General features: G+C 48.3%; 1 protein-coding gene across 2 annotated transcripts; it reads right to left on the bottom strand.

Annotated features, from left to right (window-relative positions):
* Positions 1-269: 269 nt before the first annotated feature.
* On the bottom strand, positions 270-10,310 carry SERPING1 (serpin family G member 1). 2 transcript variants are annotated; one of them, XM_045577407.1, is made up of 8 exons: positions 10,213-10,310; positions 9,679-9,756; positions 8,343-8,865; positions 6,602-6,736; positions 4,536-4,736; positions 4,202-4,341; positions 1,558-1,773; positions 270-683 (listed from the first exon to the last, which is right to left on the bottom strand). In XM_045577407.1, exons 2-8 carry the CDS (start codon positions 9,730-9,732, stop codon positions 426-428), a joined length of 1,527 nt encoding a protein of 508 aa, XP_045433363.1. In that variant the 5' UTR covers positions 9,733-9,756; positions 10,213-10,310; the 3' UTR covers positions 270-425. The 2 variants fall into 2 exon arrangements, with proteins under 2 accessions (XP_045433363.1, XP_036282070.1); XM_036426177.2 differs by having other exon boundaries at positions 270-679; positions 1,554-1,773; positions 10,213-10,307.
* Between the last annotated feature and the right edge of the window lie 1,272 nt (positions 10,311-11,582).

Below are 11,582 nucleotides of genomic sequence, written 5' to 3'. Positions count from 1 at the left end.
GCCAGCAGAGACGCAGAGGTGTGAAAAAGACAGCCTGTTTCTGACTCCTTTCTTGCCAACTATTATAGCTGTGCCATAGAGCCCATCGGACTTGGGAAGATCAACCCAGTCCCAGCCGGATCAGTAAGACCACTCAGCCAACCCGAGGCTTGGGTTGAAATAATAAGTAGTTGTTGTTTGAAGCCAGTCTTTGGGAATGACTTGTTACCAGGCAGTAGCTAGCTGACACAAGGGCACGGTTATCCTTGAAAGGCAAGTGAGAGAGGAAGTCAGGATCTGCCAGGTTTTATTTGTAGAGTCTAGTGACCTTGAACCAGAGAAAGCTGCAAAACGTGGTTTTCAGGCGGGCAGCAGCAGAGAGAGCTGCAACTGGGCAAGCAGAGGCTTGAGGGGTAGGGATTGCCCTAGCCTGGCCCCTGCAGGTCTCAGGCTGTGGGGTCATACACCCGCCCCATGAAGATAGGGAGCTTGTGCTGCTGGTCCCAGAGCAGGAAGAGGAAGGGCTGCTGCACCTCAAAGATCATCAGAGCCCGGGCCAACGAGATTGAGGAGGCCGCAACCGCCTCCACCCCGCTCTCCGTCAGCTCCAGTGCCGCCTGGTGCTTCATCGCAGAAACCTGGAGATTCTTGTCCTCTGTCAGCCCGCACAGGTTGAGATCATAAGCAAAGTCAAAGAATTCTAGGGCATAACCAGAGGAAAATAATGAGTCAGAGACCAGCATGAAATCCTCAGCTGTCAGAGACATTTGTCCGGAATTTTCTGGGTCGGTCCCAAATCCCAATACTCTCTTCTTCCTCCTCGTTGCTTATCAAAATGTATAGCATACCTTCTGGTCCAGTTCCTGGGGTCCTCTGCCTGAAGGCCCATCTTCACACCAACTACCACTTTCTCTCAAGTGGTGAGAGGCCTTGCCCCTTCCCTCACAAACCCCCCAAAATGATATCATTGCTTCTCTGTCAACAAGGACCTTGGAAGTGAGGAACTATATAGAAAGAGGTCATATGTTATCAAAAGAGGTCATACACAAGGAAACGGGATTATCTATTAGGAGGTTAAGTTCTTTAACAGAATATAAAGTGATATAGCTGGGAGTGAGGTCAAAGGTTAGGAAATGGAGCCTCTTCCAAAACTCAGAAGGCTCCAGTTACCCTCTTATCCTGAGTGCTTCTTGCACAATCTGTGGGATGGTTGAGTGTTACGACACGTCTGTGGGGGAAGAGCATCCCTGACCCACCTACGTCACCTGTCACAGTGTCACAATGGACCACAGTGGAAACAGTCAAGGGAGCTGAAGACCTGGATTGGTGTTCTGGCTCACTTTTACCTAGCTCAAGGGATCTTGGCTAAGTTATGTAAATTTTTTGAGTCATTTCCTCATGATCTAATGAGATGATAGCAAATCCCTCTAACTTTCAGGATTGAGGAACAACCTGAGATTATAGATGTACAAAGTATCCTAGAGAGTGCTAAGTGCCTTTTAGGGGCTCCCTCCATCCTGCCACGCTTTTCTCCTCTGATGATCTGGGAGCAACTCTGAGCTGCCAGGGCTCACCCATTGTCTCCATGATTAGCAACATGTCCTGGTTGCTCTTGAGTTTGAATCGGGGCAGCGTCAGGAAGGTGGGTTGGGCGTTGGTCATCTCCAGCTTCTTCATGATGGCCTTTAAGACAGGGGAGCTGAGAGTCTGCTCTATGTCTCGGAGACTGTATTTCAAGTTCTGGGGTACCATGATCACCATGCTCAGGTTGTGGGAGAGCTGTAGTTTCCCCACCTGGAGAGAAAAAAGATGCACCTTATCAGTCTTCCCGCCCTCTGGGTTCCAAGGCTGGTCTTCATTCTGCTGTTCCAATCTGTACCATTTCAGCAAACAGCAGCCAGACTTGAGCTTCCAGGTTTTGCCAAGAAATGGGGATGCCAGCTAAGTGAACAGTGCTGGTGAGAGGCACAAATTTCTGATCACCCAGGCTGAAGATGACTCTACCACTGATGAGCAATGTAATACAGGCAAGTGATTTGATCTCTCTGAACCCTGTTCCCTTCCTCTCAAGTGTGTATAGGGTAACACCAGAGTTACCGGGTCAGTCCTTTGAAAGACTTGATGGTTCTGCAGTATCTACGAGAGTAAGTATAAATCTCTTCATGTGACATTCAAGGTTTTGTACAAGCGGGTCCTAGCTGACCTTTCCAGTTTGCCATTAGAGGGACTTTCACTGATGGCCAGACAAAAATATAAGAAAAGTGCAGGACTCTGTTGGTCTAATATAGTGGTTCTCAATTCAGTGTGAATTTGCCCCGAGTGGACATTTGGCAATATCTGGAGACATTGTGATTGTCATTGTTAGAGGAAGGGTAGAAGCCAGGGATGATGCTAAATGCTACAGTGCCAGGATAGCACCGCATAACGAAGGATTATCCAACCCAAAAAGTCAACAGGGCCAAGGGTGGCACCTTAGACAAATAGGATGTAAGAGAATATCATTAAAAGGGCATGTGGTTGAGGTTGAAAGATGGATGAGAAGAATCGAGACTGCGGAATTCAGTTGAGCAATGAAGAAATGAACAGAAACCAGTCAATTGTTGGAATGTGAAAACATGGCCCAGAAGAAGCAGGATATAAATTGCTATTGACTGAGGAGCACGGACATGGGGTCCCTGTTGATGGAGGCTTCAACTAGGGTGGGATCACTGGGGCAGTATGCACCCTGTGGATGGATCTCGAGTCTCTGACTAAAAAGTCCCATGTTATGGCCTTGAATTTCCAAGCCAGTAACCTGAACATTCCTGAGCTGGTAACTGTAATCCCCTTAGTTGGATGAATACTCTTTAAGTCCCAGGAAGATTCAGAATTAAGTATGGAAAGGACAAAGTAAACCAACTTCATAATATTCACACCAGATGGTAAGTTCAGGATAATCTTAAGAAAATCAGACACACTAGTTTTATACTTCTAAGCAAAAAAGTATAGGGCCCAGCCAGCATGGCTCAGCGGTTGAGCAGGAGGTCATGGTTCAATTCCTGGTCAGGGCATATGTCTGGGTTTTGGGCCCCATGCCCAGTAGGGGGCCATGCAGGAGGCAGCTGATCCATGGTTCTCTTTCATCATTGATGTTTCTCTCTCTCTTCCTCTCCCTTCCTCTATGAAATAAATAAAAATATATGTATTTTTAAAAAAGATAAAGGATCATTTCGTTAAGTTTGAGAACAATGTTGAGATGTTGGGGTTAAAATTGATTTACTCTTTAAATTTAGTCTTCAGGTCACAGGTGTTTGGAAGATGTGGCCAAGCAGAGCTGTAATTCTGCCCTGTTTGGTATATGGCATACTTAAAAAAAAAAAAAGTATATTTATTTATAAAGTATACCCATAAGCTCGAAGTGCTTATGGGAATATTAATTATCTGTATTTGTAACCATGTTTATAAATGGAGCAAATGGCTTACAGAAGTTTAATCTGTTAGCAGTGACTGGATTAAGGAAAAATCTTTGAGCTGACACCTGAATGAGCAGAGGCACAGTGATATGAAAATCTGAGTGAAGAGGGTCGAGGCAAAGGAAAAGCTAAGGCCAGTTCCCAAGGTGGCTGGAAACAAGCCCGGCCTGTTCCAGGACACATCCTTTACTTCTCGCCTGAAACTGAATCACTGGGTGTCTCCCCCTGTTTTCTATCTAATAGGTCTGTGTCTTGATGTCCTAACAAGGCAGAAACATCTGATCACTGGGCTTGAGGCATTTTATTAATTAAAATCCTCTGGGCTCCGTATTTCCTGTCTCCCACTCCCTGTCCACAGAAATGATACTGTTCAATTCCTGCTAAGGAACTTAAGCCACTAAACACATGTGCACACAATACCACATGTATATATACATACAGCTATCCCTACACATGTGCACACATATATGCATGCTGCACCTGCATGCATACATTCGATGCACAGGAGAGAACCACGACTCACGTTTTTGCCATTTGATGGAGTAGAGACGAACGAAGAAACTTTAGAATCCTGCTTTCCAGCCTAAAATATACCATGCCTGCCTCGGCCAAGACGGGAGTAGGAAGAAAGAGAAAAGGCAGGGTGGAAATACAGAGGGAAGAAGTAGAAATTAATAAGGGTGCACCCCAAACAAATGGGGCCCTAGCAGGAAAGAAATCAGGACACATAAGAGGCACTGAAACAGGAGTAAGAAGAGGCAAGGACTCACCTTGGCCTTCAACATAGGGTCAGTGAATTGGACAACCGGGTACTTCTTGCTAATCATCATGGGCACTTTCTTCTTTGAGGATTTCAAGTAAAAGGGCTCCCTCCTGGTGTCTTTGTGATCAAATGTTGTCTTCCACTTGGCTAGAGGGAAGAGAGAGGGGGACAGTTACTCTCATACTGGTGGGGAAAGGATATAGAGCTGAAATCCCGATAAGCAAAGGGTAAGACAGGTACAATGGGATCCAGGCTTGGAATGTGGGGTCTGGTGGGCTTTGAGGCCAGGAGGGGAGGAAGGATTCAGGATGGGAAGATGACCTGGCCCAGGGCCCCCTTACCGCTTAGATAGATAGCATTGAGGAGGACAAGGCGGGTGTCGGAGGGCAGGCTGTCTAGCAGAGAGTTGATCTTGTGGTTGGTGTTCTCTGCCACCCAGGTGTTGATGAGCTCCAAGTTGGCATCACTGTCATTTCCCAGGGCTCTGGGGGTGCCATACAGGTACTGAGAGGCGTTCACAAAGGCATCTCTTATGGCCAGGTCTGGTGGAGGGGGAGGATGCAGGTCAAGAGAAGGAGGCATGAGTCCCAGAACACTCTCCCTGCTTCCGAGAGCAGGTTTTGAGAGGGGGTGTGTTTCCCGTCGATCTCTGTGCTCACTCCAGTGAACACAGTATGTTGGAGCAGGGGTCCAGGCCACTCCTTGTACAGATGTGACAATGAGACCCAAAGAAGGCAACCCCGAACTTGGAGCAGAACTCATCCCAGGCCCCACCTGCCTCTGCTTGCCACTGACCATGGCTGGCAAGGTACTTGGGAACTTCCATTTGCCTGTATTTTCCTCCCTCTTTCCCTTTCCCTTTCCTTTTCCCTTACCCTTTCCCTTTCCCTTCCTTTCCTTTCCTTTCTCTTTCTTTCTTTTTTAAAAAAATATATCTTATTGATTTTTCACAGAGAGGAAGAAAGAGGGATAGAGAGTCAGAAACATCGATCAGAGAGAATCATCAATCAGCTGCCTCCTGCACACTCCCTACTGGTACATGCCCTCGACCGGAATCCAACCTGGGACCTTTCAGTCCACAGGCCGATGCTCTATCCACTGAGCCAAACTGGTTTCGGCCCTCCCTTCTTTTCTTAATTCAAGAGGTAATAGAGTCTGCTTCCTAGCCTCAGCAAAAGTTTGTAATTAGAATTCCTGGCTTGGGTGCTCCCAAGCCCAGATCCACTAAAGAAAAATAGTGTCTAAAAGAGCAAATTTTCCTGGACTAAATAACTGACATTGAAGGCAGCTGTATTTACCACCAACCCAGCAAAACAGAGGATCAAATTGATTTAGTAAATAAGTAAATACAATGTTACTTTAATGTCATATTTCCCCATCTCTAAAAAAGAGGGTGGTTTCCCAGCCCCCACTTTGTTTTTCTGCATTTTCTCAATTTTTACAATGAATAAGTATTGTTTTCATCAGTAAAAAAAAAAAAAAAAAAAAAAAAAAAAAAAAAAGCCAGAGTGTCACCCTGGCCCATGTGGCTCAGTTGGTTGGGTGGGTGTCATCCCCGTGCACCGAAAGGTTGCTGGTTCGATTCCCAGTCAGGCACTGGGAATGCCCAGGTTGTGGGCTCAATCCATGGTAGGGGATATGCAGGAGGCAGCCCATTGTTGTTTCTCACATTAGTGTTTTTTTTCTCTCTCCCTCTAACCCTCTTCTCTCTGTAAAAAAAAAAAAAAAAAAAAAAGTAAAGAGAGGGTCAGACTACATCTATAATTTTCAAACCTTCTCAAGCAGCAGAGCTGTGTTTTCAAATAATGTCATGTCTGAAGCCCACAATGCAAAAGGGCTGTGGTTGAGACTGGGCAGGAGCTTAGAGCTCCAGTTGGCTCTATGTCCCTCTCACAGGAAGTGGCACCCTCACTCTGCCTCCCTGGTCCCCACTCCCACTGTGACTTCTGAAGGAGCTCTGCAGAACCCTAGGGCTCTGTGGACCAAACCTTGGGAGATGGGGGGGAAAAGCATTTGATCATGCTGGAAGTTTATTGCTCTTATTACCTACTTATTCATCTAACACATGTACACGACAACAAATTCATATAATATAAATAAAATGCAGACTAGAGGGCCCAGGATTCCCCTAACCCAGATTAGCAAACATTCTCTGCCTATTTTATGTCTATAGCTCTCTAGTCCTATCTATTCATGAACTCTTATTCTAAACGGAGTTGATGAGTGCAAATGACTTACCCAAGATCTCACCATGGGGACTATCTGTCTGCTGAAACCCTTACCTGCTCTGCAGGCCATCCTGGATGTTCTAGCTCTCACATTCCCAGTGTCCTTTACCCCAGTGCTGAGTCCCCCTCAGCATCCCCTCAGGACCCTGCCCAGCAGCTGTCCCCCGCTGGGCACTCACCTGGGCTGTGGAAGATCTGAGAGACCGAGGTGAAGCCTTTGGATGTGAAGGCCTTCAGGGCGTGGTGGACACAGGGAAAGTTTTCAGGATAGGAGAGGACAGTCTCCAGGTTTTTCTTGGTGTTGTTTCCGGCTCCTACGACAAAAGGCAAAGATGAGGGCCAACTGCAGGAGGTGTGGGGGAGCTACTAGCAGGACCACTTTAGAGGGACCAGCTGGAATGGGGTGGGGGTGGGGTCATTGACTGCTAGAAGGGGATCACCTATCATCAGAGCCGGAAGCATTGCTTCAGGAGATAGTTCATATAACAGAGAGGGGTGGGGGGATTATGAATAATCATGGTTAGGCTTTTCCCGGCAAATACTCTCCTCCCCTATTTTCTACCAAATTTTTATCCCACTCATCATTCAAAGCCTGGTGGTGCCTGTACTACATGAACTACTCTGTTTCCCCGAAAATAAGACAGTGTCTTATATTAATTTTTTCTCCCAAAGTTGCGCTAGGTCTTATTTTCAGGGGATATCTTATCTTTCCATGCACTAGGTCTTATTTTCAGAGGATGTCTTATTTTCGGGGAAACACGGGTAGTATTTAGTTGGTTTAGGTTTACAAGGGTTCACCATATAGGCAGGGATACTAGATGACTATGAGGAGACATCAGCCCTGGCTGGGTAGCTCCGATGCTTAGAGCATCATCCAGGTATGCCAAGGTTAGTGGGTTTGACCCCAGGTTGGGTGTGCATGGGAGGCAACCAATCAATGCTTCTCTCTCTCTCTCTCTCTCTCTCTCTCTCTCTCTCTCTCTCCCTCCCTCCCTCCCTCCCTCCCTCCCTCCCTCCCTCCCTCTCTAAAATCAACTAAAAAAAGAAAAAAGAAATTAACCAAAACCAATCAACTGAAATGCGCCTTCCAAGGGGCATTTGGCAGTGTCTGAAGATACTCTTAACTGGAGGGAAGCTACTGGCATCTAGCGGGTAAAGGTTAGGGGTGTTAAGACTGGTGTCTTAACTGGAGGGAAGCTACTGGCATCTAGCGGGTAAAGGTTAGGGGTGTTAAGATTCTGGGATTCCAGAGGAAAGGTTTTTATATATGCTCCCTCTGTCTCTCGAAGCCTTCCTGGAATTTCCCCCTTGGAGTGACTGTCCTCACTGCTTATAGCAATTTGTTTGTGTCCCTCCTAAGGTAATTAACCTGTGGCACTTGACAGTAATCCTTCAGGTAGGCAGGGGGATTAGCATTTTTTGATCTCTCATCAAGCCAGGTGCTGGGCTATCTACTTAATTTTAGGAGGTAAATACAACTATCTCCATTTACACATGAGGACTTAGGCTCAGAGATGTTCAGTCATCTGCCCAAGGTCACACAGTTAGGAATCCCAGAATCCTAACACCCCAAACCTCTCCCCACTAGATGCCAGTGGCATCCCCCCATTATCACGATTCTACTCTACTTCTATCTCTTACGGTTTCATCTCAGTTATTGTCTGAACTTGAACCATAGTTAATGGCTGGGACCTTGTTTTATATGTTCTTGTATCATCCATAGGGTTTTTATAAGCAATAGTGCCTATTAAATCATTGTTACATGAAAGGTCAAGAATAAAAACATTTACACACACTCCATTGCAACCCACCCGTTTTTATAGCTTCCTCACTGAGGCATAGCTTCATAGGTGTCTGCATTGGGGGACCCTCATGGCAGAGTTCAACATATAACCAGAGAGAACTCAGTCAGGTTCTTACCAAGGAGGATCTGAGTGAGCAGGCTGGCGACACTGAAAGGTGAGAAGATCATATTGGTCTCCTCCATCTTCACTAATGAGAAGGCGTGGTAGAGTTTCACGGAGAAATCCAGCAAAGCCTCCCCCAGTATGGTCTCCGCTGAAGAATTCTCCAAGTCAGGGCAGTGGATCTCGGGCTCGGGGCAGGGGGGCTCAGTAGTGGGTCCGGTAGTTGGGTCGGCAGGTTGAGTGGTTGACTGGAAGAAGGGCTGGGAGGTGGGGGGCAAAGTGCCATTGGCTCCTAGGATAGTTGAGTTGGTGGAAGAGCCCACAGTGGACTGAGTGGATTGAATCTCAGGGATCTCTTTCTTGGAGATGTTTTCGTTGATTTCCCATGTCTGGTTCGTGGAAGAGCCCACTCTGGGCTGAGTGGACTGGATCTCGGGGATGTCTTCCTCGGAGATGTCTTCTTTGATTTCCCATATCTGGTTCGTTAAATCCGTGAGGCTGAAGCTGGTACCATTCGGATTTGAGAAGGCTTTCTCCTGTGGTTCAAGAAACGGTCTCATTTTTCTATGAGGTAAAGTTCCCTCAAACACTGAAAGTGGGAAGAGAGGGTGGGGATGTAGACAATATTCTGTACCAAGATAATTTCTGAAAGGCCTGGTGGGTGAGCGGCCTACCTTGGAGCCGTGGCCATGGATTCCTCCAGGATAGGAGGCAAGGCAGCGGTGGGTGGGGTGTGGGTAGGAGGGATTTCTCTGAGAAGATGCAGAGCAGCCGGGGACTCTGTCACCGCTGACCATGAACTACCATATAGGAAGTGGTTTCCCAAACTTTGGAGCTGAGTGTCAGCAGCCACTTCTCTGTGTTCTTGAAATAAATATATCTGCCAGCCTTGGCTCACCTACCTGCCCAGTATAGACATTTGAGCTTGTGGCCTTTGCTTTAGAACAGTGGCCTTTTAAATTGTGCATTGCAACCCATTAGTGGGTATTGAAAACAATCGGCATTCCAAAAGGAAGACCCACAGCTCCGTGTCCACAACAACCTTTGCTTTTACATCGCAAAATGCTGTCCATTCCCTTGCCCTGCTTGGTCCTAACTTTATTCTCCGCCATATAAACCGGAGCAGGAGGGCTCCAGGAAGCGACTTGCTCAAGGCCACCAGGCTGGAGCCTAGCGGGTCAGGTTTCGAACCTGTGTCCCTCCAGAGTCTCCAGCTCTTTCCAGCCTCTCTATGAACGGAGCTGCACGGATCACCTTGTAAGATCCCAGGAGGAGCTCTCCTCGTTTTCCGGGGCGTGAAGGGTTAATCCCAGGCACCCCTCCATTCCCATCCATGAAGGGCCACTCACCCCAGCCAGCAGCCGCAGCAGCAGGAGGGTCACAGGGGTCAACCAGGAAGCCATCTGGGAGGCGATGTCCGCCGGGACCTGCGGGGCCAACCCAGCGTCAGGGACGGCTTCCAGGCGTGGGGCCCACCCCCGGGCCCGCCCCCATTCCATTCCGGGGGCCCTTCCCCGCCACCTTCTTCTTCCAGGCTCCTCCCTCTGTTTTGTTTTTCCCAAAACCGCTTCCCTTTCCCGGCAGCGGCTGGCTCAGCCTCCCCTTCCCTCCCCCCAGCCTCTCCCCAGGCCCGGGTCTCCGTCCATCTGTTCCATCCTGGGGGGTCCTGCTTCAGACAAACAATGGAGCCAGAGGCTGGGGGAGGAGAGGAGGTCCAGAGGGGGCTGCCCAGGAGGGGAAGAGAAAGGGGAGGCAGAAGTCTCTAGGGGGACCAGGTCTGTAGAGACTGCAGAGATAAAAGGGGGGCCAGAAACTGGGGGAAGGGAAAAGGGAGATGAGAAGACCCCTTCCCACCCACACCCGACCCCTCCCAAGAACCAAACCTGCTCCCCAACTCCTGGTCACCGGACAGCTTTAGTGCAGACTGAGTGGAGAGTCTCCCGGGGTCAGGGAGGGTGGGGTGTGTATGTGTGTGTGTGTGTGGGGGGGGGTCGGCCTTGCTATTGGCTGGCCCAGGACACAGCCCAGTTACAAATTAAGGAGGATTGATCGCTGGTGTGATTTCCTGTAAATCACACTGGGAGAGGTCCCTGGGTGGGCTTTGGGGCTGGAGCAGGGGTTTAGCCAGAAGGCCTTTGGGAGCTGAAAGAGGGGAAGTTTGGAGGTGCAGCTCTGAGCTTTACAGGAGGAAACATGTCCTCCCCACCTTCGTGGGTCACGGTAAAAGCAGCCCAGACACAAGTTGCTCCACAGTGAACAGGCAAGCAGAGTTGCTTCTCAGCTGTTCTTCCAAGTACCGTAACCCTTTGGAAATAGGCCCCTTTGTGATGGTTTGATAATTAAGTCATTGAGCTTATCTGCTAAGCCAGGCAACCATGCACGCCTCCTCTGAAGAACAAGGCCCTCTCTGGTGACCTGATACCCCTCGCATGGTCTACGGCTGTCTCACTGCCGGGCCTGTCAGGAAAGTTGGCTGCTAGCACCACCAGAAGTGCTTCTTTAAGGGACTGACAGGGGCAGAAAAGGGAGAGAATATTTGAATGTCACGTTGTGGGGTGGAGGGAGGGGCTTGGAAAAGACCTGTGAAGACTTTGCACCTGCTTTGCAGGAACTTCATTTCCTGTGGCCACTTGGGAACCTCCTACAGGGTGGGTAAGCTCCTTCACATCAGTGCCAGAAACAAAACGGAGTCACTCTAGTCAAGCTGCTGAATTACTAAGATCAAGAAGGCTGAGGCATGAATCTACTCTCATTTTAACTAACCCGGGGGACTTAAACTTTTGAATTTGCCAGTCCTGTGTCCATGTCTGAATATACACCAAACCTCTGATGGCCCCCCCAAGAGGACTCATGTGTCTAGACCATCTGGCATCCATCTTCCTGGACCAATCCTTGGGCTAAGAGTGCAGGGTTGGTTATTTTCAAGAAGGCTCTTTTTACTAAAAGAACACTTAACTGCTCTTTCTTCTTTGGAACACTTCTGCGGTTTTGCCTACCTGTGTTGCCCGTGGGCAAACTCAAAGGCCCTTGAATAAACCTTTATCACTTATTTCTAGTCAAAGCCTCCAGACCCTTTTTTGAGTTCATGCAACACATGGTTGGAGCAGCTGCAAACACAATATCACTTCTCTATCCGAGGACCCAACTGAGATCATAGCCTACTTCTTTGATCTCACGCTGAGATACATTGGGGTTGACCCCCTAACTGCACACTGGTTCCAACCGAGGGCCTCGAAAGCACATTGAGCTTGTG

The sequence above is a fragment of the Pipistrellus kuhlii genome, unplaced genomic scaffold (genome assembly GCF_014108245.1).
Source record: "Pipistrellus kuhlii isolate mPipKuh1 unplaced genomic scaffold, mPipKuh1.p scaffold_m20_p_9, whole genome shotgun sequence".
Lineage (NCBI taxonomy): Eukaryota > Metazoa > Chordata > Mammalia > Chiroptera > Vespertilionidae > Pipistrellus > Pipistrellus kuhlii.
The sequence above is the reverse complement of the archived record's forward strand: the minus strand, read 5'-3'. Positions and strand labels throughout refer to the sequence as shown.

Bases quoted from the DNA above. Each gene is read 5' to 3' on its own strand.
- SERPING1 (XM_045577407.1), bottom strand. From the start codon at position 9,732: ATGGCTTCCTGGTTGACCCCTGTGACCCTCCTGCTGCTGCGGCTGCTG. The intron at 4,737-6,601 runs GTGAGTGCCCAG...CCCCTCCACCAG, and splicing joins TCAGATCTTCCACAGCCCAG to ACCTGGCCATAAGAGATGCC. The intron at 4,342-4,535 runs GTAAGGGGGCCC...TCTTCCCTCTAG, and splicing joins CAATGCTATCTATCTAAGCG to CCAAGTGGAAGACAACATTT.